A 23,186-nucleotide genomic window follows, 5' to 3' on the forward strand; every position below is an offset into this window, starting at 1 on the left:
ATTCAGTCGAGTTATATTGATTGGGTTAATTCGGGTTACGGGTCAATCTTGAGTCGAGTCAGTTTTGTCGGGTCTAGGATTTGGGACCTATATTATTCAGAATACTTACGCCTTAACCACTAAGCTAAAACAACTTCAATTACTAACACCTTCCGCCTTAACCACTGAGCTAAACCAGCTTCAGTAACCAACACCTCAGTCACAGGACATGAAACCATAGAAGATAAAGTCCTCAAGATAAGGAATGTTAAACCATATTTATCAAAGATATCAAATCACAATGCAGATAAAATATAGGAGTTGGTAGTAGGTAAAAATGGTGATGCAAGAAGGCAAGTTTCAGTTGCACCCACTAATTATGGACTAATTAAAACCTTAAAAACATTAGATGAGCAATATCGTTAACTAGGTCACCTAAAAGTGAACCCTCCTGCTTACAATGTGAACCAGAAGTATACTAACTGCTATTTACTGATATTGCTTCTTGCAATAAATCCTGCTTACTTTTCAAAAAACAAGAGTAGAGGAACAAGAACAACTAACTAAACTACCTTCCTTAGTCGTCGTCACCATTTGACAGTATTCAACCCACGAGGTCTCGAGGGTATTAAACATTTCTGACCACATTGTAATTCCAGGAAAAAAATTGACAATGGACATACTAACGGCAACTTAATGAATAAACCCCTCCAAAGTTCGGGTTTTTTCATTTGCAAGAGCGTGACATCAACGCCTTACATCATTCTACTATTGATATTAGAGATATTGTTCGACTTATTTTGTAAATTAATACTTCATTGACATAACTTTCTTCATGAGAAACATTTGTATGCACCAAACCCGATTACCCTCCGGTAAACTATTTACTCTTTTCCTTATTATGTAAATATACTCTAGTAGGTACCTCACTAATCAGAATACTCCAGTGCTATCCAATGATTTAGTGACTTACTAGAGTAGCCAAACATGTAACGCAGATAGGTTACCATCATGCATAATATTACTCCACCTATTCCCACAACAACAAAACCAAACATTAATCCGATCTCACGAATAAGGGGGCTCGTAAGAGTGCAACTTTACTTCTATGTAAGAAATACATAGAAGTTGTTTACCAAAAGGCCCAGGATGAAAAATGCGTTCAGAAATACAGCATCTAACCATTTTTTTCAGAATCTAAGAGGTGCGGTATGCCCGTATATATTAAAAAAAGCCATCTGCTGTACTTCTATCTGCTTTCATATTTCCATGCCAAAAATTGATCTGTCTTACAATCTTGTACTCCACTGAGAAAGGGAGACACTCTACCAAACTGTACCTAAAAAAAGATGTTAGCCCCATCTATAAAAGCACGGGAGTTTTTCACATATCCAATCAACCAAACATTACTCTTAAGACAACATTTTTGCACTCATCACTACAAAATGGGATATATACAATATCCCGAAATTTTTCTTGCTATTATATGTTTCTTTGTCACTTGCTACTTGACAAGAAATGGCCTTCCATGGAATTGGCCTTTCCTAGGAATGTTGCCAAGTCTTTTGGTTCACCTTCCTCGTGTTCATAACCGTTGTTTCGACATTTTGCAAGCCACAAACTGTACGTTCTTATTCAAAGGTCCATGGTTTGCAAATATGGACCTATTTCTTACAGTTGATCCTACAAATATCCAATACATCATGAGCACCAACTTCGCAAATTATCCCAAGGGAGATGAGTTCTCTAGGATTTTCGATATCTTAGGGGACGGGATTTTTAACTCAGATGGAGATTTGTGGAAATTTCAGAGGAAGATTACGCGTTCTTTGATTAACCATCGAACATTCATGAAATTTTTAGTTAAGGTAACTTATGACAAGGTTGAGAATGGACTAGTTCCTATTCTCCAAGCTGCTTCTAAAGACAACCTTGTCATAGACTTGCAAGATGTGTTCCAAAGGCTCACATTTGACACTACATGCTTGCTAGTCACTGGACATGATCCCGGTTGCCTAACCACTGAATTTCAAGATGTGCCCTTCTCTAAGGCCCTAGATGATGCAGAGGAAGCCATAGCCATCCGCCATGTCATCCCTGAAAATATTTGGAGGTTGGAAAAAAAACTTGGCATAGGACATGAAAAAAGTCTAAGCCAAGCTTGGAAAATTCTTGATCATTTCATTGATAATATTGTATCGATGAAGCGTCAAGAACTCGAGTCTAATAAAAGAAAAACTTCCTCGTTACAGATCCACGATGAGCAAGAGGGTGGGGTCGATCTCTTAACAACGTTCATTACAGGCGATGCTCATGAAATTGGAGGGATCAACACCAAACATGACAAATTCTTAAGAGACGCCATTTTAAACCTAATGTTAGCAGGGAGAGACACAACTAGTTCAGCTCTAACATGGTTCATTTGGCTCGTAACACAAAACCCTAGAGTAAAAGAGAAGATAACAGAAGAGCTAAGAAAAAATATGGCATTTAGTGATGAAGCCAATAAATGGCATGTGTTCAAAGAAGAGGAAGCAAAGAACCTAACATATCTACATGCAACATTTTGTGAGTCACTAAGGCTATACCCTCCTGTCCCATTTCAACACAAGTCACCATTAAAACCAGACACTTTACCAAGTGGCCATCATGTCACTCCCGAGATGAAAATCGTGTTTTCACTATACGCAATGGCAAGAATGAAAGGCATATGGGGTGAAGATTGCTTGGAGTTCAAGCCAGAGAGATGGATCACAAAGCAAGGGAAGATCAAGTATGAGCCACCATATAAGTTCTTGTGTTTCAATGCCGGCCCAAGGACTTGTCTAGGAAAGGAGGTGGCATTTACTCAAATGAAGATGGTTGGTGCGACTTTGATCCATAACTATGAGTTTAAGCTGGTTAATGAAAGCCATGCAGCAGAACTAGATGTATCAGTTATTCTTCATATGAAGCATGGGTTGAAGGTTAAAGTTAGCAATCGATGGAGTTCTATGAATTGTACTGCTATAAAGTAGTTATCTTGTTGTAATTGTAATTTGAACTTGTGTTGAAGTGTGAGAAGTGCAAGCTAAAAAGCAAAGATTTTTTTTTAATTATTATTTTGAAAATCATAAAAATATTAATTCAGTTTCTATTTTCAAATATAAAGTAAGTTGCAATATGACAAGGTCTCAAACTAAGCTTATTGTAAGACCTTCCATATATTGTTTGTATTTTTAGCTTCTCTTTTTTTTCCTTTGTGATGGTTTTTACCCCGTAGTTGTTAAGGTTACGTCTCACACTATTGTAATGGGAGACGTTCTATCAAGAGAAATACTATTTTCAGTAAAAGTAAAACTTTAAAGTAGCGTTCAACTCAATAGATAAGAAAATATCTTATGATAACAAATTTGGAGTCGAGTAATTAACAAAAATAAAATTAGTACAGAGCAATATTTATATGATTATAATGATGGTTAAAAAAATATGAATTTAAACTATTTGTTGATTTGAATATTGCCACAAACTCTTACCTAGCTCGTGGCCGTGCGATCTAGAACAACAAATAAACCCAAGAATGGGGTTTTTCTGAAGTCAAAACTTGACGCTAGACAGATTAGTCAGAGGTATTATGGATAACATTGATTTTTAAAATGAGATAGCCTATACTTACTGAAAATAAACTATTTTCATGTATTAGGGTTCCAAACCTAGCACTTGTCAGCAAACACTTGGTTAAATAAAAGCAACTAGTAGATAAATAAACCAGGCTATAATCTCTCATTGAAGGTCATGGTTGCCTGGAATTCCATATGCCTAGCTTTCATATTTTACATGTCACTCACTGACTCACTGTTTGGAAAGAGAATAACGAGTCTAGAGTTTCTCTCTCGCCGAGACACCACTGCCTGTTAAGAGATGGGTGCTCCCCAGTCCTGACAAGGGAAGTTTAATACAACCCCAGATTCTCTAAGCCATTTTTCAATTGATCGAGAAAGCACCACACCAAAAGGACTATATCAAACTGATTAGCCCTTTGTTACAAAGAACCTGCTATAAGAATAAAAGGTCATGCCCTGAAACGCGCATCTTCGAGTCGGCTGCTCCTAGGGTACTACAATCTAGCTAGTATAGATGTCAATGTGCGCTTTTAGCTTATGACTTGGAGCTGTTTTAGGGTTTGATGTTACAGATGAAGTTTTGTTTATCATTTGCAGCACTACTTGTCTCATCAACAATGAGTTTTGTGTCATACATGACACAAGGATTTAAGTGCGGTTAGTACCAAACCAAGAATTCAAATGATTTTATTCCATTCATGTTCCACAAAGGACCATGATGACAAATCTAAAAGCCTATTATTCTAATTCAATTGAGCCATAATCTTTGTCTGATGTGAAAACTAGAGAGTGACCAATGCGTATAAAGTACTCAATGGTAGTATGGTACTCCAAGACCCTGACCCTTGTGGCTTGTACCAAACAGCTTAGGGTAGCTGATCAGCCATTAAATATATTGGCATCCCAAACAGTAAGATCAGATATAACATGAGTTGAATTAAGGATCGAGGAAAGAACTAAGTAGGCAGATAAGAAAAAAAAAAAGAGTATCCCAAAAAAAAACTAACTGATTCATATGCATAATCAGTTTTCTTTTCCACAGGTTTTTAGCTTTCCACACATGCTGATCCCATGCTAAGCAGCTATTAAGTGGAACAAGGAAAACAAAGAATTGGAAAACAGAATGTTGTATAGATCAAGATAAGTAACCTCGTCGAGAAGTGTGTATCAGAGGATATTTGAACTGTGCTCCTCGTCGGGGAAGTGCTTCTCGGAGGTTATTCGAACTGTGCTATGATAGTCTCTTCCACCACAGTCCAGCCATTTCTGTTAGTTATTTCTTGATCTGATTTCTGAAAGCAGCTCTGGTAGAGCCACAAACCCAATATTAGAAGGGTTAAGCACCAAGATGGCAACATAAAGAAAAAATATTGGGGATGGGGAAATAAGGGCATGTGAGAGGGGCGTAACGAAATTCAGTACCACCCTAGCATTGTCCGTGTGTCTTATACTCTTATATTAAACATGTAGAAGTGAAGAACACACTAAAGAAATATTACCGAGTATGTAGTTATGTACCATATAATTACTGAGTACCAGACCTCATAATTGGTAACAGTGATGGATATGTAGGATTTCACACTAAAATAACCTATATCTACTAGTTGGCAGTTGACAGGGATTTCTGGTGAAGTTTCAATCTGAACTTTCCTCCACCCACTTTGCCTTTAGAAGTGCAAGACTGCCAGTCACTCACTGGTTACTACTCCCATGCCGGTATGGTAATTATGGTTTTATCAATTCATCTAGAAGGCATCTATAGAAAATGATAGCAAGAGTGTTCTCTTCTTAAAACAAAGATAACATTAGTGATTGCATAGCCATTATTCTTACCTTTGAACATGTATATACCATAAGGGTCATCCAATTCCAGTTATCTAGCAACTCTCTTTGCACTCCAGTAGCTCCTTCCAGTAAAAAATAAACTAACGGAGGCATGAGCTGCATTTCGTAATGCCTGGATTCACCACATAGGTTACACGATCTAGATTCGCTAACAACTCCAGTAGCCAATAGAGGCTTCCCTCCAAAAGAATACCTGATGATGAGATCTTTAGAGATTGAGTACATTCACATATAACTACCATTTTCTGGGAAAAAAATCAAATTATTTCTACAAATACAAATAGAACAACGATTAACAAGATCTTTAGAGATTGAGTACATTCACATAACAGCAAATCTGACAGTTCTTTCCCCTTCAGTTTTAGTCCTAGTACTTAGGATTAGAGCTGACAAGTCTGACCCGACCCGAATGACCCGACCCAAGAATATTGCAACCCGAAACCGACCCGACCCGATGATGACCCGTAACCCGACATGACCCGATGATCAGTCATCTGAAACCGACCCGCCCCGACCCGATGACGACCCGTAACCCGACTTGACTCGATGATCAGTGACCTGAACCCGACCCAGACCAGACCCGACCCGATATTGACCCGATCCTATACTTAAGCTTAATATTGCTCAAAATGAAAGTGATTTTGTAATTAGATTGTTATGTTTGACTTAATAATAAAGTAATTAAACCAAATAATGCTTAAAAACAAAATTTAATGGTCAAAAATTGAAGTAATGTGATAAAGTAACCGGACCCGGTATGACCCGACGCAAACCCGACCCGACCCGATACATCATTTGACCCGAAATGACTAGACCCGATAATGACCCGACCCAAACCCGACCCGACCCGATACATCGTTTACCCGAATGACCCGACCCGATAATGACCTGAACCCGACCCGATCCGACCCAAAGGGGTGGCTGACCCGACATGACCCGAACCCGATATGACCCGACCCGGCTTGACCCGACCCGACTGACCCGATTGCCACTTCTACTTAGGATGCATGTCCTAAGGGGCTAAGGGTGACCGTATATACCAGCATAAGGGATTGAATATATGCATAGGGGATTGTTTTTTGGGGTGATTTTCTAGTATGTGTACACATATACACACTAATATGTTGTACCTTAACTTATCAGTCAATGAAAGTGCTACAGTGGAATAGATGTAACTATGTAAGCAATGGAATTAATGTAAAAGGTCACATGTCAATCCTAACATAAATTTCAGTTTCGATTACGGTTGCACTATTGCATGTACCCGCCCAACTTTGCTAAATGTGGCAAATATTGACTCAAAATGCGGTTAAACGAGTCCGTGATTATCTTTAAAATCTTCACATAATGATCACATTTTGGCGCCACGGCCTTAACATCTCGCCCCTCCCAAGTAGGAAGTGTTGGCTCCGCCTCTACAAATGACTACTACTTCTAATGGAAAGATGTGCAAGCATTTTAGTGAACCTTTGTGTTTTAGTACATCATAATTTGGAACAAAAGCATACAGCTTTCTTGGCTCCATTGTAACAGAAGCAGTCCCGTCATGAAGCAAGAACAAAATCCAGCAATAGTCCAATACTCTATATAACAAAAGGAGGCAAACTTCTATGACAAACACACAGACAAATACCAAAAACAGATTTTAACCTTGTCAAACAGAGTGAACCAAACAACCACCATCTCTAACCCTATCCTTCCCTTTTGAGGAGGAGAGGCAAACTTCTCTAACCTAGAACTTAGCCTCTTAGGTATCTGTTTCAAAGTTCAAACTTTCAATTACATTTCTATACAAATATAGAAATGGCTAATAATGAAGTAACACGATAAATTACCAAGTAACTAAAACTGAAGTTACTAAGATACACAGGTGCACGTCCAGGTGTCAGACTCAGCTATCTTATATAAGAATTCGCTTCTATAAGATAGCCGCTTTTATGGCTAATAAGGAAGTATCCAAGGGTCATACACATATAGTTGTGTCAATGTGTTGGACACGAGTTGCACCATAATGTGAAGTAGGAGTAACATAATCTAGTGTCGGATACGGATTACAATGTATGAAGTCGGAGTAACATAGTATAGAACACAAGAATCATGCGGAGATTGAGATGTTTCTACACCATAAATTTTTTCTATAGTATCATTTTGTAAACTCATTACCTGAGACACTGCTTTGGGCATCCATCTATCTTTTTCTTAAACTTCAGGTAAGTCCGGTCCGCGTGTAGAGCTTTATCATACTCATAGTTTTCCTTTTCCCAAGTCTCTTCCTGGTTAATGTCATCATCATCCCCTATATAACAAGATAACAAGTTTATCAAAAATTTCCCTTAAAGTGCATCATACTAAATAAGAAAACAAATGAGAACTTTAAGTAAATTGGCAACCCATTAATTTTCATTAATTTGAGAAATTTATAAAATGATATCATTAGCTTCACGCCAAAAAAAAAAAAAATATTCCCGCTTTTTTTTGTATGACGACGTCGTTTTTTTAGGCGAGTTTTTGAGTTTAATTTTACAAAAACATACTAGTTTAAAAATTATTAAGATTATACTTACCATTTAATTTATGATGAAATGCGCTTTCATGTTTCATATGAGTCCCTTTCATAAAATTTATTCATATATTTTGAAAGATTAAAGAGAGAAGTGAGCATGCCAAAATATAAGAATAAAAAACATAGGTAATATTTTGAGTTAGGGGTGTTCATGGGTTCGGTTCACTAGACCTGTTAACCGGTTCATGAAAAAGTGAACCGTAACCGAACCGGTATCAACCGGTTATTATCGCTTCGGTGAACCGGTTAACCAGAATCGGTTCTGCATCTTTTCTTGTTTTGTTCTTGATTGCACATAAAGGTTCGCAATAACCATCAAACACACCCAGAATCACAGAATTCACATCTAATTCAATATCACCAAAATGAAACTAGAAAAAAATTAAAAACTCAACTGCCAACCAATTGTTAAATGAAGTCATTTGTCAAGTTCTAGCTCTTGAATGTGGTCGTTCTTGTTATTGTCATTTGCCAACTTATATTATTTGTCAAAAACTAAACCATTGATATGATGATATCTATAATAGTGGACGGTGGAACTAATAAGTAATAACCACAGCCAACCACCACACATAAAAAAAGAAAAAGACGAAAATAGAACTGACAAAGGATGAGGCAAACGGCAGCGGCAATGGCGAAAGGTGAGTGACAGTGAGGCAAAAGAAGGGTGGCCGGCAGAAAGGCGATTGGTGGTTGCGTACTAGCGCAATGGTGTTTGTGACGTGAGGGAGATGGGGTGAGAGTGAGGCGTGACTGAGAGAGAATGTGTCACAGCTGTCACTGGGTGAATGCTTTGTAATTTGAGTTAGGGTTTTTTTTCTTATTTTAGATTTAGATCTATTTCGTGTAATGGGCTTTATCAGTCTAACTTTCGGTTCGGTTTCGGTTAAACGAAATTTTGAGTAGTTCTTATTAATTGAACTTATATATATCGTGCAGTGTACGAGGTCTATAGTCTCAGAGATATACCTGGAACTGGAACTACAGGCGCCAACTTATTGTTGAATCTATCCTCTTGATAATATAAATAGAAGCACGGTAACACTGCAAAAAACAAGTGCACGAGAACAATTATAATCAATAAAAAGCATTATATTAGTATTGCAAGGAATGTGTCAAACACCGAACATTCAGCCAAAAATATTCTAAAATATAAAGGCCAGATATTTCGTTGGACATTAACCCTTGTGTTTGGATAGGGAGATTTGGAGATACCGGAAGGGGAACAACATTGGAAAATTTGGATGGAGAATACCAAGGCTCAATTCACCATCCCTTCCCCTCCCCTCCATCCCACTCCAAATATTGTAATCAAGCAATGCATAAATGAAGAAAGCTAAAAAAACCTTCATCAGGCAAGAGTGCTAGGTGGGGACAAGAGCCAACAAGACATCAAGGAAACACTGAAGGTTGTGAAGTCCCTTATCCTCCTGATACCAACAGTTAAATTGATGCCAAAGAAAATAACCCCTCCCTTAAACTATGATCTTCTTGTTAAAAAATTTTATGTCAATGTTTCAAAATGTGACCTTAAATATATTAAAAATTTTGAAAAATATCTACATTAGTAATAAAACAATCTTTCACAAAATTATATTTTCAACCGAGAGTTAATGTAAAAAAAATATTTGGTCATGGGGTAGCCATGGAGACTGCAAAAAGTCAAATACGACTATAGGAGAATCATAGTGAAAATGAGGGAGTAGTTTGACTCAGATGCCTCGTGATACCTTTAGTAATACATTACGCGTTAGTCTAAGACTCTCTAAGCTTTCTCCGGGCTCTTGTGCATCTAGGTTAGAATAGATCTTCCTAATGCACTTCAGAATAAATATCAAGCAAGCATGAGGTAAACTCCCAAGTACTTGTCCATTCAGTCCAGATATGGGGAAAAGCTATCTCAAAGAGAATTTATACAAAAACAACAACATTACCCCAGTGCCTCAATGGCTCCCGCAAATTGTGGGGTAAGGGAGGGTCGGCCAACTGATGAGGTTGAGCAGAAATTTCAGTTTTCCTTTTAGCTTTTTTTTTGGTTTTTCCTTTCCCAGAGCCAGAAGCAAGAGTTGCAGCTTCAGAAAGGGCCCTAGCTAAATCCTGCATATCCATGCCATCCTTTTCTCCACTTTCCTCTGATTCAGGTTCAAATGAGTGCAAGTCATCCCACCACTTAGAAACTGAAGTAGAAGTGTCTGATATAGTGGACTGAGATCTTTCTGAGTCGCCAGAGTTTATTTCCTCAACCTTATCCGGCTTCTGAACACGAATAGCACGCCAGCTGTAAGTTTAATCCAGTGGCAACATGATGAACCAAGTCCTGATATGTCTATTTGAAAGCAATAACCATACAAGCTTAAAAATGTCTGAACGAAGCATACCTCCCACAATGTAAATCAGTGCAACCAAAAATATAGATTACACGCTCTTCAATCTTCACTGTTGCAGTAGTGATTGGGGCATAAACCTAAAGAGACGGGTGTCATCTTTTATTTCAAAGAAGAAGAAAAATAATGCAGTGGGTAATAAAGCCCATTGTAATATACCTGTGCAATGAGACAAACGGTATTTCTACATGTATTGCACTGTAGCAGCTCAGGGGCCAAAGACGACCTGGGAAAAGGCCAGTCCTTCAAGAAGAGAAAGCCAGAGTGACGACTACGGAACCAAAAGAAGAAGGAAACTAGATTACTCAAAAAGGACTTACAGGAAGACCGCCCACTTTAGTTGTGTAATGATCAGAAGCTTCTTGATTATCAGCAGCCCAAGAACCAGGTAAGCCGAGAGTAACGTCTCCCATAGCTAAATTCCCTGGGAGTCATGCATAAGATTGACAAAAGTGAATTTCCTAGACCTTACAATAAGAAATCTGATTTACGTAATGCAGCGACAACATTACTCCAATGCCTCAAAAGACTACTGCAAAACAATCGGAGTAACTCCTCCTATGAAAGGTTAACCTTACCCACTTAGGAAACAAGGCAATTTAGACCTTTACAGCAAGTTCAGGTTGATGAAAATCGAACCCACATGACCCATGAATTTTCCATGCAACTAATTCTACAGTAAATTTAACAAGATTGAATGAAAACATCTCCAGTAAAAAGTACCAACTACTGTCATCATAAATATTAACTTAATCCCGAATAGCGTAACGCGGCGTTCTAAAAAGGTTTTACAGCCTAGTGCGGCCACAATTTCCCAATGAGGCGATACTGGCCAGTGAGATTAAGCCGCAACAGCCAATACCATGACTGCAAGTCTGCAACCAAGACCGATACTATTTACTAGCAGGACATGAACGTTGCACAATTGCGGCAATTCGTCGAACAGTTGGTATGCAATAGCAACAAACTAGTTGGCATAAACAATTACAAATTCTACGAAAACACAAAAAAAAGATTATACAGTCACAGTTACAAAAGAACACAGAATTGTCAGCAAAACAAAACAAAAAAGCATAAACATTAATTAATGATTAGAGAGAAAGAAACCTGGACACAGAGAATGAAGCTTGGTGAAGGAATGTTGGTTGGTTGTTAACTTGAGAAATGCAGTAATTAATTGGAACTTTGATTTTGTGCCCAAGGTTTTATAAGTTCACAGCTTGACGGCTAGAGAAACGCCTAAACGGAAACTACTGTCGTTTAACGTGTCCGTGTCCGTGTCCGTGTCCGTGTCCGTGTCCAATACCGGTCAGACCCGACACGTTACTCAGAAATAGAGCAATTGGGCATAATTGTTATTTTGAGGGCCTTAACTCCTTAAGGGACATACCAAAACCCCCTAATAATCATCTAGGCCCATCACTTTGTTCATTTCATGTACTTGATAACCTGCAAAATCACGTAAATCAGATAAGTCACCGAGAGACGAGAGTGATAGGGCTGGAAGTCTATACGGTATAGGCTCAAGCCATAAATACTTCATAAGATTGCTCTTGGAGAGGTTTGAACCTGAACCCTTGAGAATTTCATCCAAGGACCTTTTAATTGAGGGAATTTATTTATTTCCATCTCATGTATACTTCACACCTATACCAACATTAGAGCCTTAATGACCAATCATTCGAGATTGGTTTGATAAAAGTATAAACCTCCATTAATGGAGTTTGAGCTTTGCTCTCAACACACAGACAAAATAAAGGTGAGTTTTATTGATCAAATGAATAATTAGTTAGGATATTTACAGAATGCCTTATATACAAGAGATTGTTAACTATACAGCTGTCAATGAGAGTTTGTTAGCTGTACAACAGAAGCAGTTAGGCTGAGAGTTTCTTAGCTGTACAACAGAATCATCACCCCCCAGATATTCATGCCCTTTAGGACATATAAATCTTTCCGCTTACTATAACGACGTAACACCAGGTCAGAGGGCAAGTTCACGTCAATAACTATAGAATCAGAAATGGCTAAGCTTAGGCGGACAAAATCCTAAAAAGATTTTGAAAGAAAATGTTGATTTTTAAATGTAGAATTTAAGAAAACGAAAAAAAAACAATGAAGCATATTTTTGATGATATTGCATACTTTACAATTATCACTGCTATTATATATCTTATCTTATTCAATAAATAATCAAGAAGTCCCAACTGGAGACGAAGTGAAAATGTTGTTGTTCTCCTAAAGCCTTGGTGAAGACATCAGCAATTTGGGAATGGCTAGAGATATGTGTTGTTTTAATAAGACCTTCTTGTATCCGTTCTCGAATGTAGTGGCAGTCAAGCTTGAGATGTTTGGTCTTTTCATAAAAGACGGGGTTGGCAGCGATATGTTGCACAGCTTTGTTATCACAGTGAAGAGTAATGGGTAAGGACACAGGAACATGTAATTCGTGCAAAAGTTCATTGATCCAAACCAGTTCACTGGAAGTTTGGCTCATGCTGCGATATTCAGACTCAGCTGAGGACTTGTTAACCGTGGCCTGCTTTTTGGTCTTCCAAGATATAAGAGAGGAACCAAGAAAGACACAATACCCTGTCAAAGAACGACCTGTGTATGCACAGGTGCCCCAGTCAGCATCACAGTACCCCGTGACTAAAAGATCAGTAACAGATGGGTAAAAAAGGCCTAAATTGATAGTGCCTTTCAAGTATCTAATCAAATGCAATGCTGCGTGGATATGTGGAAGTCTTGGTTGAGATAAGAACTGACTTAACTGATGTACACTGTAGGAGACATCTGGTCGTGTGAGATTAAGGTACAACAGTCGTCCTATAATCCTTCTGTAGACATCAGCTTGTTGCAGTAATTCCCCTTCATCTGTGGTAAGCCGCAAACCCCTGGGCAAGGGAAATTTGGCTGGTGTACATCCCTTCATCTGACTGTCTCTGAGGATACCCAAGATATATTTGCGCTGATTAAGTAGGATTCCTGAAGAGGATCTTGCAACCTCAATGCCTAAGAAATACCTCAAGGCCCCTAAATCTTTGATAGTAAATGCCTTGTTAAGCAACTGTTTGATGGAGGATATTTGTTGTTCATCATTTCATGTAACTAGCAAGTCATCCACATAGACCACAATGATGGTAAAACTGCCATTATCACCACTTTTAGTGAACAAAGTATAGTCTGATTTAGTTTGAGTATAGCCCTGCTTGATCAGAAACTTAGATAACTCCACATTCCATTGACGAGAGGCTTGTTTAAGGCCATAGAGGGATCTCTTCAAGAGGCATACATCATCTTTATTCCCAGCAGTATACCCCTCTGGCTTGATCATATACACTTCTTTGTCTAGAAAACCATGAAGGAATGCGTTGTTGATGTCAAGTTGATAGAGGTTCCAACCTTTTGCAACTGCCAAAGCAATAATGATCCTGACAGTAGTTAACTTGGCAACTGGACTGAATGTGTGCTTATAATCTTTCCCTTCTATTTGGTTGTAACCTTTAGCCACAAGACGAGCCTTATAACGTTCCACAGTGCCATTTGGGTTGAATTTGATTTTGAACACCCACTTAGTTCATATAGCCTTCTGTCTTGGAGGTAAAGGTGTGAGGACCCATGTCTCATTTTGTTCCAGGGCCATTAACTCTTTAGTCATATCATTCTGCCAGTTGGGATCCTTCACTGCCTGAGCATAGGTAGAGGGTTCATAGAGAGGCAGTGTGTTCTTGAAAGATTACTGGAAATCTTCAGAATACCCATCTAAATCTATGGCTGCAGCAATGAGATTGTTGTCAACACTGGTGGTACCAGGTATGGCATTAGGCATAGTATCCTTCAACAATGAGGGAGGTAGACCTTTGCAAATAAAGCCATGTAATTTTCTAGACAATTGTCTAGGTCTATAAGATTTTCTGGAAATATTGTTGTGAGAAATAGAAGAATCAGTAACATTTGTAGGTATGGCAGTGTTTGTAGTGACTGTATTATTTATGACAGTGGTGAATATATTTGTAGATTGTGTGGATTCTGAGATATTATTGCTTGAGGCATTAGTATTATTTAAAATAGTGTCTACTTGTGACATATCAGTGGCTAAAAAATCTTCATCAGAAGACAAATGGCCAGCACCATTCAAATGCTGCAAGGTCTGAGGTCCCTTGACAAAATTCAGGTGCCACAGACAGCTTGATGTATCACTTTTATATATACTTTTATAGCTCCCTTTATACCATTTTACATACCGTTTTCGTGCCTTTATATCATTTATATGCCTTATTTCAATGAATTGTCGATACTGCCGCTATTTTGTGTTTTAATGCAGAAATGACTCGTTATGAGTATGATCAAGCTAAGATTAGCGTGGCGGAGACGGCATAGTAGAATACACGAAGCATGGCATGAGGAACGAGGAAGCACGAAGGCTAGAAGTGAAAGAAAGGAGGAAGCCATCTGTGAAGCAGGATCCTCGATCGAGTCAGGGAGGACTCGATCAAGCAATTGTCCTCGATCGAGTCACCTCTGGCTCGATCGAGGAACCTTTGTGGCGGGTTATTTTCCGGATTTTCCAAAAACGATTATCTCTTGTTATAAATTAGAAACTCGTACTTTATGTTACGTTACACTTTTATTTACCTTCATACTGTTGAATACTCTCTTAGAACCCTAATCTTTCCTTGCTACGGTACTAATCTTTCCTCAATAATTAATCGTTCATTGTTTTATGTTAATCGATCATTGTTATTTCATGCTTTTAATTATGTCTTCAATCTTAATTATTGTTGTTGTTATTATCATCATGAGTAGCTAATTCCCTCATCTAGGATGAAGGGGATCTAGGTTAAAAAAAAGGGAAAATTGATTAATTGCTAGTGATATCGCATAAGTTGTTGTTTGATTATTGTCCTTCTTCTAGTTAATTAACTTAAGGCCTGAGTTATTAATTAGTGTAGCGAATTAATCCTTTCGCCGACCAGGTTAGAATTAATATAGGCTGCGATAATAAAAAAGATTGTATCTAATTATAGCGACCGCATGTTAGAATCGATCTAAAGGGCATAATTGAGTCGACCGGTCTTATGACCTTAAACAGCTTGATAGATCTAGCAATTGATTAATAGTCCCCAGATAATTGACCTAGTGAACCGGAAATCCTAGACCTTTAATATTATTGTTTAAACCTCCTTTTAATTACTTGCAATTAGTTGATTAGATCAAAACAAAACAACCCGCCAGAAAACGGTTACCTTTAGACAATTTAAATATTTACAGACTTAGCTTTTACCGCCTCCCTGTGGATTCGATACCTGTCTTACTGCTAGCTATTCTTGTTAGTCCTGAGATAGTTTTACTTTGATTTGGTGATACGACTTTAGCCACATCACAGCTTATAGCCAGGAGTATAAGGGAAAACAGTCTCCTTGAAGTCCACATCCCTGCTAAGAATGATCTTGTGATGATCCAGATCATACAACCGATACCCCTTCTGACCAAATGGGTACCCTAACATAACACACCTAAAAGCTCTCTTTTCAAGCTTGTCTGGGCCCTTATGTGCTGCATAATATAAGCACCCAGTGGTCCTTAAATGTGTATAATCAGGCACTTTTTCAAACAATGCTTCATGTGGTGTTTTCCATTGCAAATTTGCAGTAGGCATGAGGTTTTTAAATGAGTTGTTGCCAATACGAGCTCATCCCAAAATTTCCTAGGTAAAGAACCTTGTATCCTCAATGCTCTGACTGTTTCAAGTAAATGACGATGTTTCCTCTCAACTTTCCCATTTTGTTGGGGATTACCAGGTATAGATCTCTGATGAACTATCCCTTATTCAGAGAATAATTGATTGCATTCATGCTGGAGAATTTCACTACCATTGTCACTCCTAATATGCTTAATGGTAGTACCAAAGTGATTTTTCACATAAACTATAAAATGGACTAAAGTATCAGAAAGAGCTACCTTGTCCTTAAGTAAAATGGTCCATGTAACTCTTGTAAAATCATCTACTATAGTGAAAAAATAAGAATGACCACCCAAAGACTTGTGCCTATATGGTCCCCATAGATCCATATGCACCAATTCAAAAGCAGAAGTAGTAATAGAAGTACTAACAGGAAATGGAGATTTATGGTGTTTAGCAAGCAAACAAGTTTCACAATGAAAATTCTTTTTATTTGAAACAGAGCTAGGCAGTACATGTTGTAAAGCAATCAAAGAAGAATGACCTAGTCTGTTATGCAACAACAAAATGTCATCACAATTGACTGCGGCAGATAAAAGAGTAGTATGACATCTATTAGTAACTACATTATTGAGTCCAGAACTCGTGTATAACTGGTAAATTCCAGCATTCCTCCAGCCAATACATATCACCTCCTCAGTGGAAGGGTCCTGAATAGTACAGCCAGCAGGAGTGAAGTTAGCATGTAAACCATTATGAGACAACAATCTTCCTAAAGAGAGAATATTATGCCTAAAATCAGGGAGATAAAACACATCAGAAATTTTGAATTTATCTGTCAATTGAATTTCCCCTACATATTTAACCATTTTAACTTGTCCATCTAGTAAAGTGATGGCAACTTGTTTGCTTAACTGTCTGTGTGTCAAGAATTGAACAAAATCATAGGTCATATGATTAGAAGCCCCAGAATCTATAATCCAAGCAAGATCAGAAAGATGTGGTGTGTGCAGTACAGTAGATGCTAAAGATATACCTGCAAAATTAGCCATAGGCTGATCATTAGCACTCTGAGTCTGCATCTTGAACAGTTCCTTAGCAACTGCCTGGACAAAAGAAGGATCAGGAGTGTCTACAGCAGAAACCTGAGAATTCTGGTGATCAGTTGAAACCTCGCAAGGTGTATCATCTTCATAGGGAACCTCTTCTACATTTGCAGCATAAGCTCTGCCAGTAGCAGACATGTGAGAACTTGAGGACCTTCCTCATCCCCTGCCTCTGCCTTGAGGACCAAACCAACAGTATTTAAGAGAATGACCATATTTCTGACAGCAGTCACAATAGTAAACAACCTTTGGCTTTTTGCCATCTCTCCTCCAAGTGTTTGCAACATCTTGACCAGCAATATTTTGTGACTGATTGGGAACAAAACCACTCGAGGAAGGTCCCCCTTGTAAGGCTTTGCAGAATATTGCTGTGTAGCAGCCATAGCAACACCATCTGGCTCGATCGAGTCACCTCTGGCTCGATCGAGGACCTTTGTGGCGGGTTATTTTCCGGATTTTCCAAAAACGATTATCTCTTGTTATAAATTAGAAACTCGTACTTTATGTTAGGTTACGCTTTTATTTACCTTCATACTGTTGAATACTCTCTTAGAACCCTAATCTTTCCTTGCTACGGTACTAATCTTTCCTCAATAATTAATCGTTCATTGTTTTATGTTAATCGATCATTGTTATTTCATGCTTTTAATTATGTCTTCAATCTTAATTATTGTTGTTGTTATTATCATCATGAGTAGCTAATTCCCTCATCTAGGATGAAGGGGATCTAGGTTAAAAAAAAGGGAAAATTGATTAATTGCTAGTGATATCGCATAAGTTGTTGTTTGATTATTGTCCTTCTTCTAGTTAATTAACTTAAGGCCTGAGTTATTAATTAGTGTAGCGAATTAATCCTTTTCTTTAAATAGGGTTAGAATTAATATAGGCTGCGATAATCAAATAGATTGTATCTAATTATAGCGACCGCATGTTAGAATTGATCTAAAGGGCATAATTGAGTCGACCGATCTTATGACCTTAAACAGTTTGATAGATCTAGCAATTGATTAATAGTCCCAAGATAATTGACCTAGTGAACTGGAAATCCTAGACCTTTAATATTATTGTTTAAACCTCCTTTTAATTACTTGCAATTAGTTGATTAGATCAAAACAAAACAAATCCCCCAGAAAACGATTACCTTTAGACATTTTAAATATTTACAGACTTAGCTTTTACCGCCTCCCTGTGGATTAGATACCTGTCTTACTGTTAGCTATTCTTGTTAGTCCTGAGATAGTTTTACTTTGATTTGGTGATACGACTTTAGCCACATCAAATTTGGCGCCGTTGCCGGGGAGGCAACAATTGTTTAGTTTGTTTGTGTTTATTTTGTCTTTTTGTCTCAGGGAACCCAATTCCTTGAGACCGCTCTCACACTTCTCTTGTTAGTTCCGTGTATGCCCAGGTCTAATAGGTCCGAGATTATCCCTTTTGATCCTGAACCAGAGAAGACTTTTCGCTACAAACGGAAATTTAATCAAGAAGTGGGTCAAGTAGAAGACTTGAGTATACTTGACGTCGAGATGGCGAGCTCAGCAGAGTCAGCCGATCGGTCCTACGAAGAGGAAGAGGACGACGTTCCTATTCCTAAAATTCCAGTCACAACTGTTATTCCCGAAACTACCATCATGCCTACTCTTGCCAGTCACTCCGAGCCGACCTTAGCTTCTATCCCACAAGGATTTAAGCTGCCCACTACTACCAATGGAACTTTTGAGATTCGGCCATCTTACATCAATTTGGTGGAACGAAATATGTTTGGAGGGACAGCTGCTGAGGATCCTGCGACACATATGGAGAAATTTGTCACCTACTGCTGTTCTATTCCATTAACAGCTGGAGTGACACAAGATCAGGTTAAGCAGGTGCTCTTTCCTTTCTCTCTGAAAGATGGAGCTACTGAGTGGTTCAAAGATCTGGATATGGATACTGAAGGAGTTACAGACTGGAATTCCTTGGCTCTTGCTTTCTACAAGAGGTACTTCCCACCTTAAAAGACTAATGCTTTGAGAAGTCAAATTACCAGTTTCAAGCAAGGAGCTACTGAAGATTTGAATGAAGTTTGGACTCTCTTCAAACGTTTAGTCCGATAAGTTCCCCATCATGGTTTCCCAAAGTGGTTTCTTTGCAACCAGTTTTATAACGGGTTGTATGACGATCATCGTGCCCTTTTGGATTCTTTTGCTAATTGGGAGGTTTCAGGATAACACCAATGATGATAACGCGTGGAAGTTTATTGATCAGATTGCTACCCATACCGCCAGGTATGGAAATCCTAGAGGAAGCACGCGAGGTACTGGTGTTGATAGTGCCCTGGCGGCACAGCTGGAGACTATTTCTGCCCAGATTGCTGAGATAAAGACTATCCAATCATTGGGTATTAAGGAGAGAGTCCATGCCATGAGCCAGCAAGTAGAGGAGTCTTGTGCTAGATGTGGTTTAGACGGTCATGGTGCAGCTGATTGCATGAGTACATTGGAGCAGGTTAATGCTTTTCAGGCCTACAGACAAGGTGCACAAGGTACACCCTTCTCCAATTTCTACAATGAAAGAACGAAGGAGCATCCATTCCTTCAATGATCCAGTCAGAATGTATAAAACCCGTAGCAGCCACAGAAGAATGTTTACGTCCCTCCCAATAATCGTAGTAATCAACCACTAGGAGGATATCAGAGGCAAAATCAAGGAGGCCAGCAGTTTAACAATCAATATCAACAGCCTCCTCAGCAAATTCCTCAACAAATTCCTTAGCAAGCTCCAAACAATGAGATGGCAGAGTTGCGCAATGTTTTGCAACAAACTTTGTCGATGCAGCAGAAGCAGACGGCTCAAATTTCCGAGCTGATTGCCCATAACAAGATGCTAGATAATCAAGTGGCTCAGATGACACTTCAAAACCCATCAAAACAGGCCGTAGGTCTTCCTCCTCAAGGTAAACAAGCTCATGAGCAAGCTAATGTTATTCAGCTGAGGAGCGGTACTTCTTATGCGAATCCCGACCTACAAAGCCTTGAGAATGACGTGCCCATTACTGTTGATGAGGTCCCTTATATGCATCCCAAAGGATTGGGTAATTTGGAGCTTAGTGATGATGAAAAAGAACCTGCCGAAGTTGAAACACGAGCTGACGATAAAAGCAAAAAAGACAAAGGAGCTGAACCTGCAAAGGATCCTCGATCGAGTCAGCCCCAGCTCGATCGAGGAACCAGCCAGCTCGATCGAGTCACTCCTCGACTCGATCGAGGCACCATTTCGACAGATGGCGGTGTTTCAAAAGTTGTTTCTAAGGTCAAGCCAGCCGAGCCCATAACTATTGCACTACCTTTTCCTCATCGACAACAAAAATCCAAGCTGGATAAGCAGTTCGGTAAGTTTATGGAGGTCGTGAAGAATCTACAGGTAAGTGTCCCTTTCACTGAATTAATTACTCAAGTGTCGGCATATGCAAAATTCATGAAGGAGATTTTGACAAGGAAGAGATCCTTTGACGCGGTGGAAACTATTGCTTACACTCAGAAGTGCAGTGCCATGTTGCCAATCAATTCACCACCTAAATTAAAGGATCCAGGAAGTTTTTCTATCCCTTGTCATATTGGTCACCTCGCTATTAGTAAGGCTCTTTGCGATTTAGGAGCTAGTGTCAGCGTTATGCCGTATTCGGTCTGTAAGAAATTAAATATGGGTCTGTTGACAGTTACTAATATGACATTACAGATGGCCGATAGATCAGTTAAACACCCATTTGGGGTGTTGGAGGATTTTCCCGTTTGTATTGGGAAATTTTTTATCCCTGTTGATTTTGTTGTCTTAGACATGGCTGAGGACAACCAAATCCCTATCATTTTGGGCAGACCGTACCTTCATACTGCGTAGGCGGTTATAGATGTTAGGCAAGGGAGATTGACTCTAGCTGTGGGGGATGATACAATTATCTTTAACTTGGAAAAAGCATTAAAACATCCCATGATAGAAGAGACTTGTCATAGTATAGATGTTGTTTATTTTACGATTGATGAGTGTCTTCCTATGTGCTTGGACAGGGATCCTCTGGAGATTGCCATGGTTTCGGATCCAGCTGATCAGACGGGTTCATGGAATCCAGAAGTTCATCGGATTGAGAGGCTTCTAACTGGAGAGGAATGCCCCCATCAAAGGGTATATAGTTTGGGTACTACACCTAAGGTAACTGAGGTAAAGAAACCTGAATTAAAACCTCTTCCCTCTCATCTTAAGTATGAATTTCTTGATGATTGTGAAATGAACCCAGTGATCATCAATGCTAGCCTAACTGAAGGTCAACTATCTGCTTTGTTGACTGTTTTGAGAAATCATAAAAAGGCAATTGGGTATAGCATTGATGATCTGAAAGGTATTAGTCCTGATTTTTGTATGCACCGTATTCATTTGGAAGAAGGCCACAAGCCTAGTGCACAGGGTCAGAGACGACTAAATCCTCCAATGCAGGAGGTGGTAAGAAAAGAGGTACAAAATTTCTTGATGTCGGTATAATTTTCTCTATATCTAATTCTAAATGGGTCAGTCCTGTCCAAGTTGTACCTAAGAAGAGAGGTACTACAGTAGTAAAAAATGATAAGAATGAATTGATTGCTACTAGACTTGTTACAGGGTGGAGGATGTGCATTGACTATAGGAAGTTGAACACGGCCACTAAGAAAGACCATTTTCCACTTCCTTACATTGACCAAATGTTAGAGAGATTAGCGTGTCATAATTATTTCTGTTACCTAGATGGCTACTCCGGTTTCTTTCAGATACCCATACATCCTGACGATCAGGAAAAGACCACTTTCACATGTCCATATGGTGTATTTGCATATATGAGGATGCCCTTTGGTTTATGTAACGCTCCTGCTACCTTTCAGCGTTGTATGATGGCTATATTTTCTGATTACATAGAGTCTATCATGGAGGTCTTTATGGATGATTTCAGTGTATATGGTACTGATTTTGATATTTGTTTAAGAAGTTTGACTAAGGTTTTGCAGCGCTGTGAGGAGAGCAACCTTGTTCTCAACTGGGAGAAGTGTCACTTCATGGTTACTGAAGGGGTGGTACTCGGTCACTTGGTGTCAGGTAAGGGTATTCAAGTGGACAAAGCTAAGGTTGAGGTAATTGAGCAACTCCCGTACCCGATTAATGTTAAAAGTGTGCGTAGTTTTCTTAGTCATGCAGGGTTCTATCGCTGCTTTATTAAGGATTTTTCTAAAATTGCTCAACCTCTAACCCGGCTACTCCATAAAGATACACCTTTTGTGTTTACTGACGAGTGTGTTAAGTCCTTTGACAGGATTAAACAAGCTCTTATCTCAGCTCCCATTATCCGATCTCCGGATTGGAGCCTTCCTTTTGAGATTATGTGTGACGCCAGTGATTATGCAGTTGGAGCTGTTTTGGGGCAGCGAAAGGACAAGGTGTTACATGCCATTTACTATGCAAGCAAGACTCTTGATGATGCACAAATTAACTATGCTACTACGGTGAAGGAGCTTCTTGCAGTTGTCTATTCTTTAGACAAATTTAGAGCTTATCTTGTTGGTTCTAAAGTTATTGTTCATACTGACCATGCAGCTTTGAAATATCTTTTAACCAAACAAGAGGCTAAACCTAGACTTATTAGATGGATTTTATTGTTACAGGAATTTGATTTAGAAATCCGTGATAAGTCTGGTGCTGAAAATGTTGTTGCAGATCATTTGTCTAGGCTGAGATTTGCAGGAAGAGAGATCTTGCCCATTGAGGACTCTTTTCCAGATGACCAACTGTTAGCGGTAGCTGCAAATACTCCATGGTTTGCAGATTATGCCAATTATTTGGTAGGAGGTATGCTTCCTCCTGATCTATCCTATCAGCAGAAGAAGAGGTTCTTGCATGACGTGAAGCGATATTTCTGGGACGACCCATATCTATTCCGGGAGTGCGCAGACGGTATCTACAGACGATGTATTCCAGAGGGTGAGGTACGTGCCATCCTTTCTCATTGTCACTCTTCTTCTTATG

At 39.0% G+C, this 23,186-nt stretch overlaps 2 protein-coding genes across 5 annotated transcripts; one reads left to right on the top strand and one right to left on the bottom strand.

Moving 5' to 3' along the window:
- Positions 1-982: 982 nt before the first annotated feature.
- On the bottom strand, positions 983-11,785 carry LOC141643402 (putative 20S rRNA accumulation protein 4). 4 transcript variants are annotated; one of them, XR_012543689.1, is made up of 10 exons: positions 11,481-11,776; positions 10,694-10,797; positions 10,533-10,616; positions 10,368-10,453; positions 9,924-10,267; positions 8,959-9,033; positions 7,590-7,722; positions 5,415-5,619; positions 4,731-4,885; positions 983-1,312 (listed from the first exon to the last, which is right to left on the bottom strand). XR_012543689.1 is itself a non-coding variant. In XM_074452554.1 (9 exons), the coding sequence occupies exons 2-9, from the start codon at positions 10,784-10,786 to the stop codon at positions 4,799-4,801; spliced, it is 1,107 nt and encodes a 368-aa protein (XP_074308655.1). In that variant the 5' UTR covers positions 10,787-10,788; positions 11,481-11,785; the 3' UTR covers positions 4,430-4,798. The 4 variants fall into 4 exon arrangements, 2 of the variants coding, with proteins under 2 accessions (XP_074308655.1, XP_074308654.1); XR_012543690.1 differs by having other exon boundaries at positions 983-1,318; XM_074452554.1 differs by lacking the exon at positions 983-1,312 and having other exon boundaries at positions 4,430-4,885; positions 10,694-10,788; positions 11,481-11,785.
- On the top strand, positions 1,343-4,358 carry LOC141643400 (alkane hydroxylase MAH1-like). Its single transcript, XM_074452552.1, has one exon. The coding sequence runs from the start codon at positions 1,425-1,427 to the stop codon at positions 2,994-2,996; it is 1,572 nt and encodes a 523-aa protein (XP_074308653.1). The 5' UTR covers positions 1,343-1,424; the 3' UTR covers positions 2,997-4,358.
- Positions 11,786-23,186: the final 11,401 nt, after the last annotated feature.

The sequence above is a fragment of the Silene latifolia genome, chromosome 2 (assembly GCF_048544455.1).
Source record: "Silene latifolia isolate original U9 population chromosome 2, ASM4854445v1, whole genome shotgun sequence".
NCBI lineage: Eukaryota > Viridiplantae > Streptophyta > Magnoliopsida > Caryophyllales > Caryophyllaceae > Silene > Silene latifolia.

Excerpts from the sequence above, each read along its gene's own strand:
- LOC141643400 (XM_074452552.1), top strand. The coding sequence starts at position 1,425 with ATGGGATATATACAATATCCCGAAATTTTTCTTGCTATTATATGTTTC.
- LOC141643402 (XM_074452554.1), bottom strand. The coding sequence starts at position 10,786 with ATGGGAGACGTTACTCTCGGCTTACCTGGTTCTTGGGCTGCTGATAAT. Across the intron at positions 10,268-10,367 it reads ACTGATTTACATTGTGGGAG|CTGGCGTGCTATTCGTGTTC; the intron begins GTATGCTTCGTT and ends TTAAACTTACAG. Across the intron at positions 7,723-8,958 it reads GCCTGTAGTTCCAGTTCCAG|GGGATGATGATGACATTAAC; the intron begins GTATATCTCTGA and ends CTTGTTATATAG.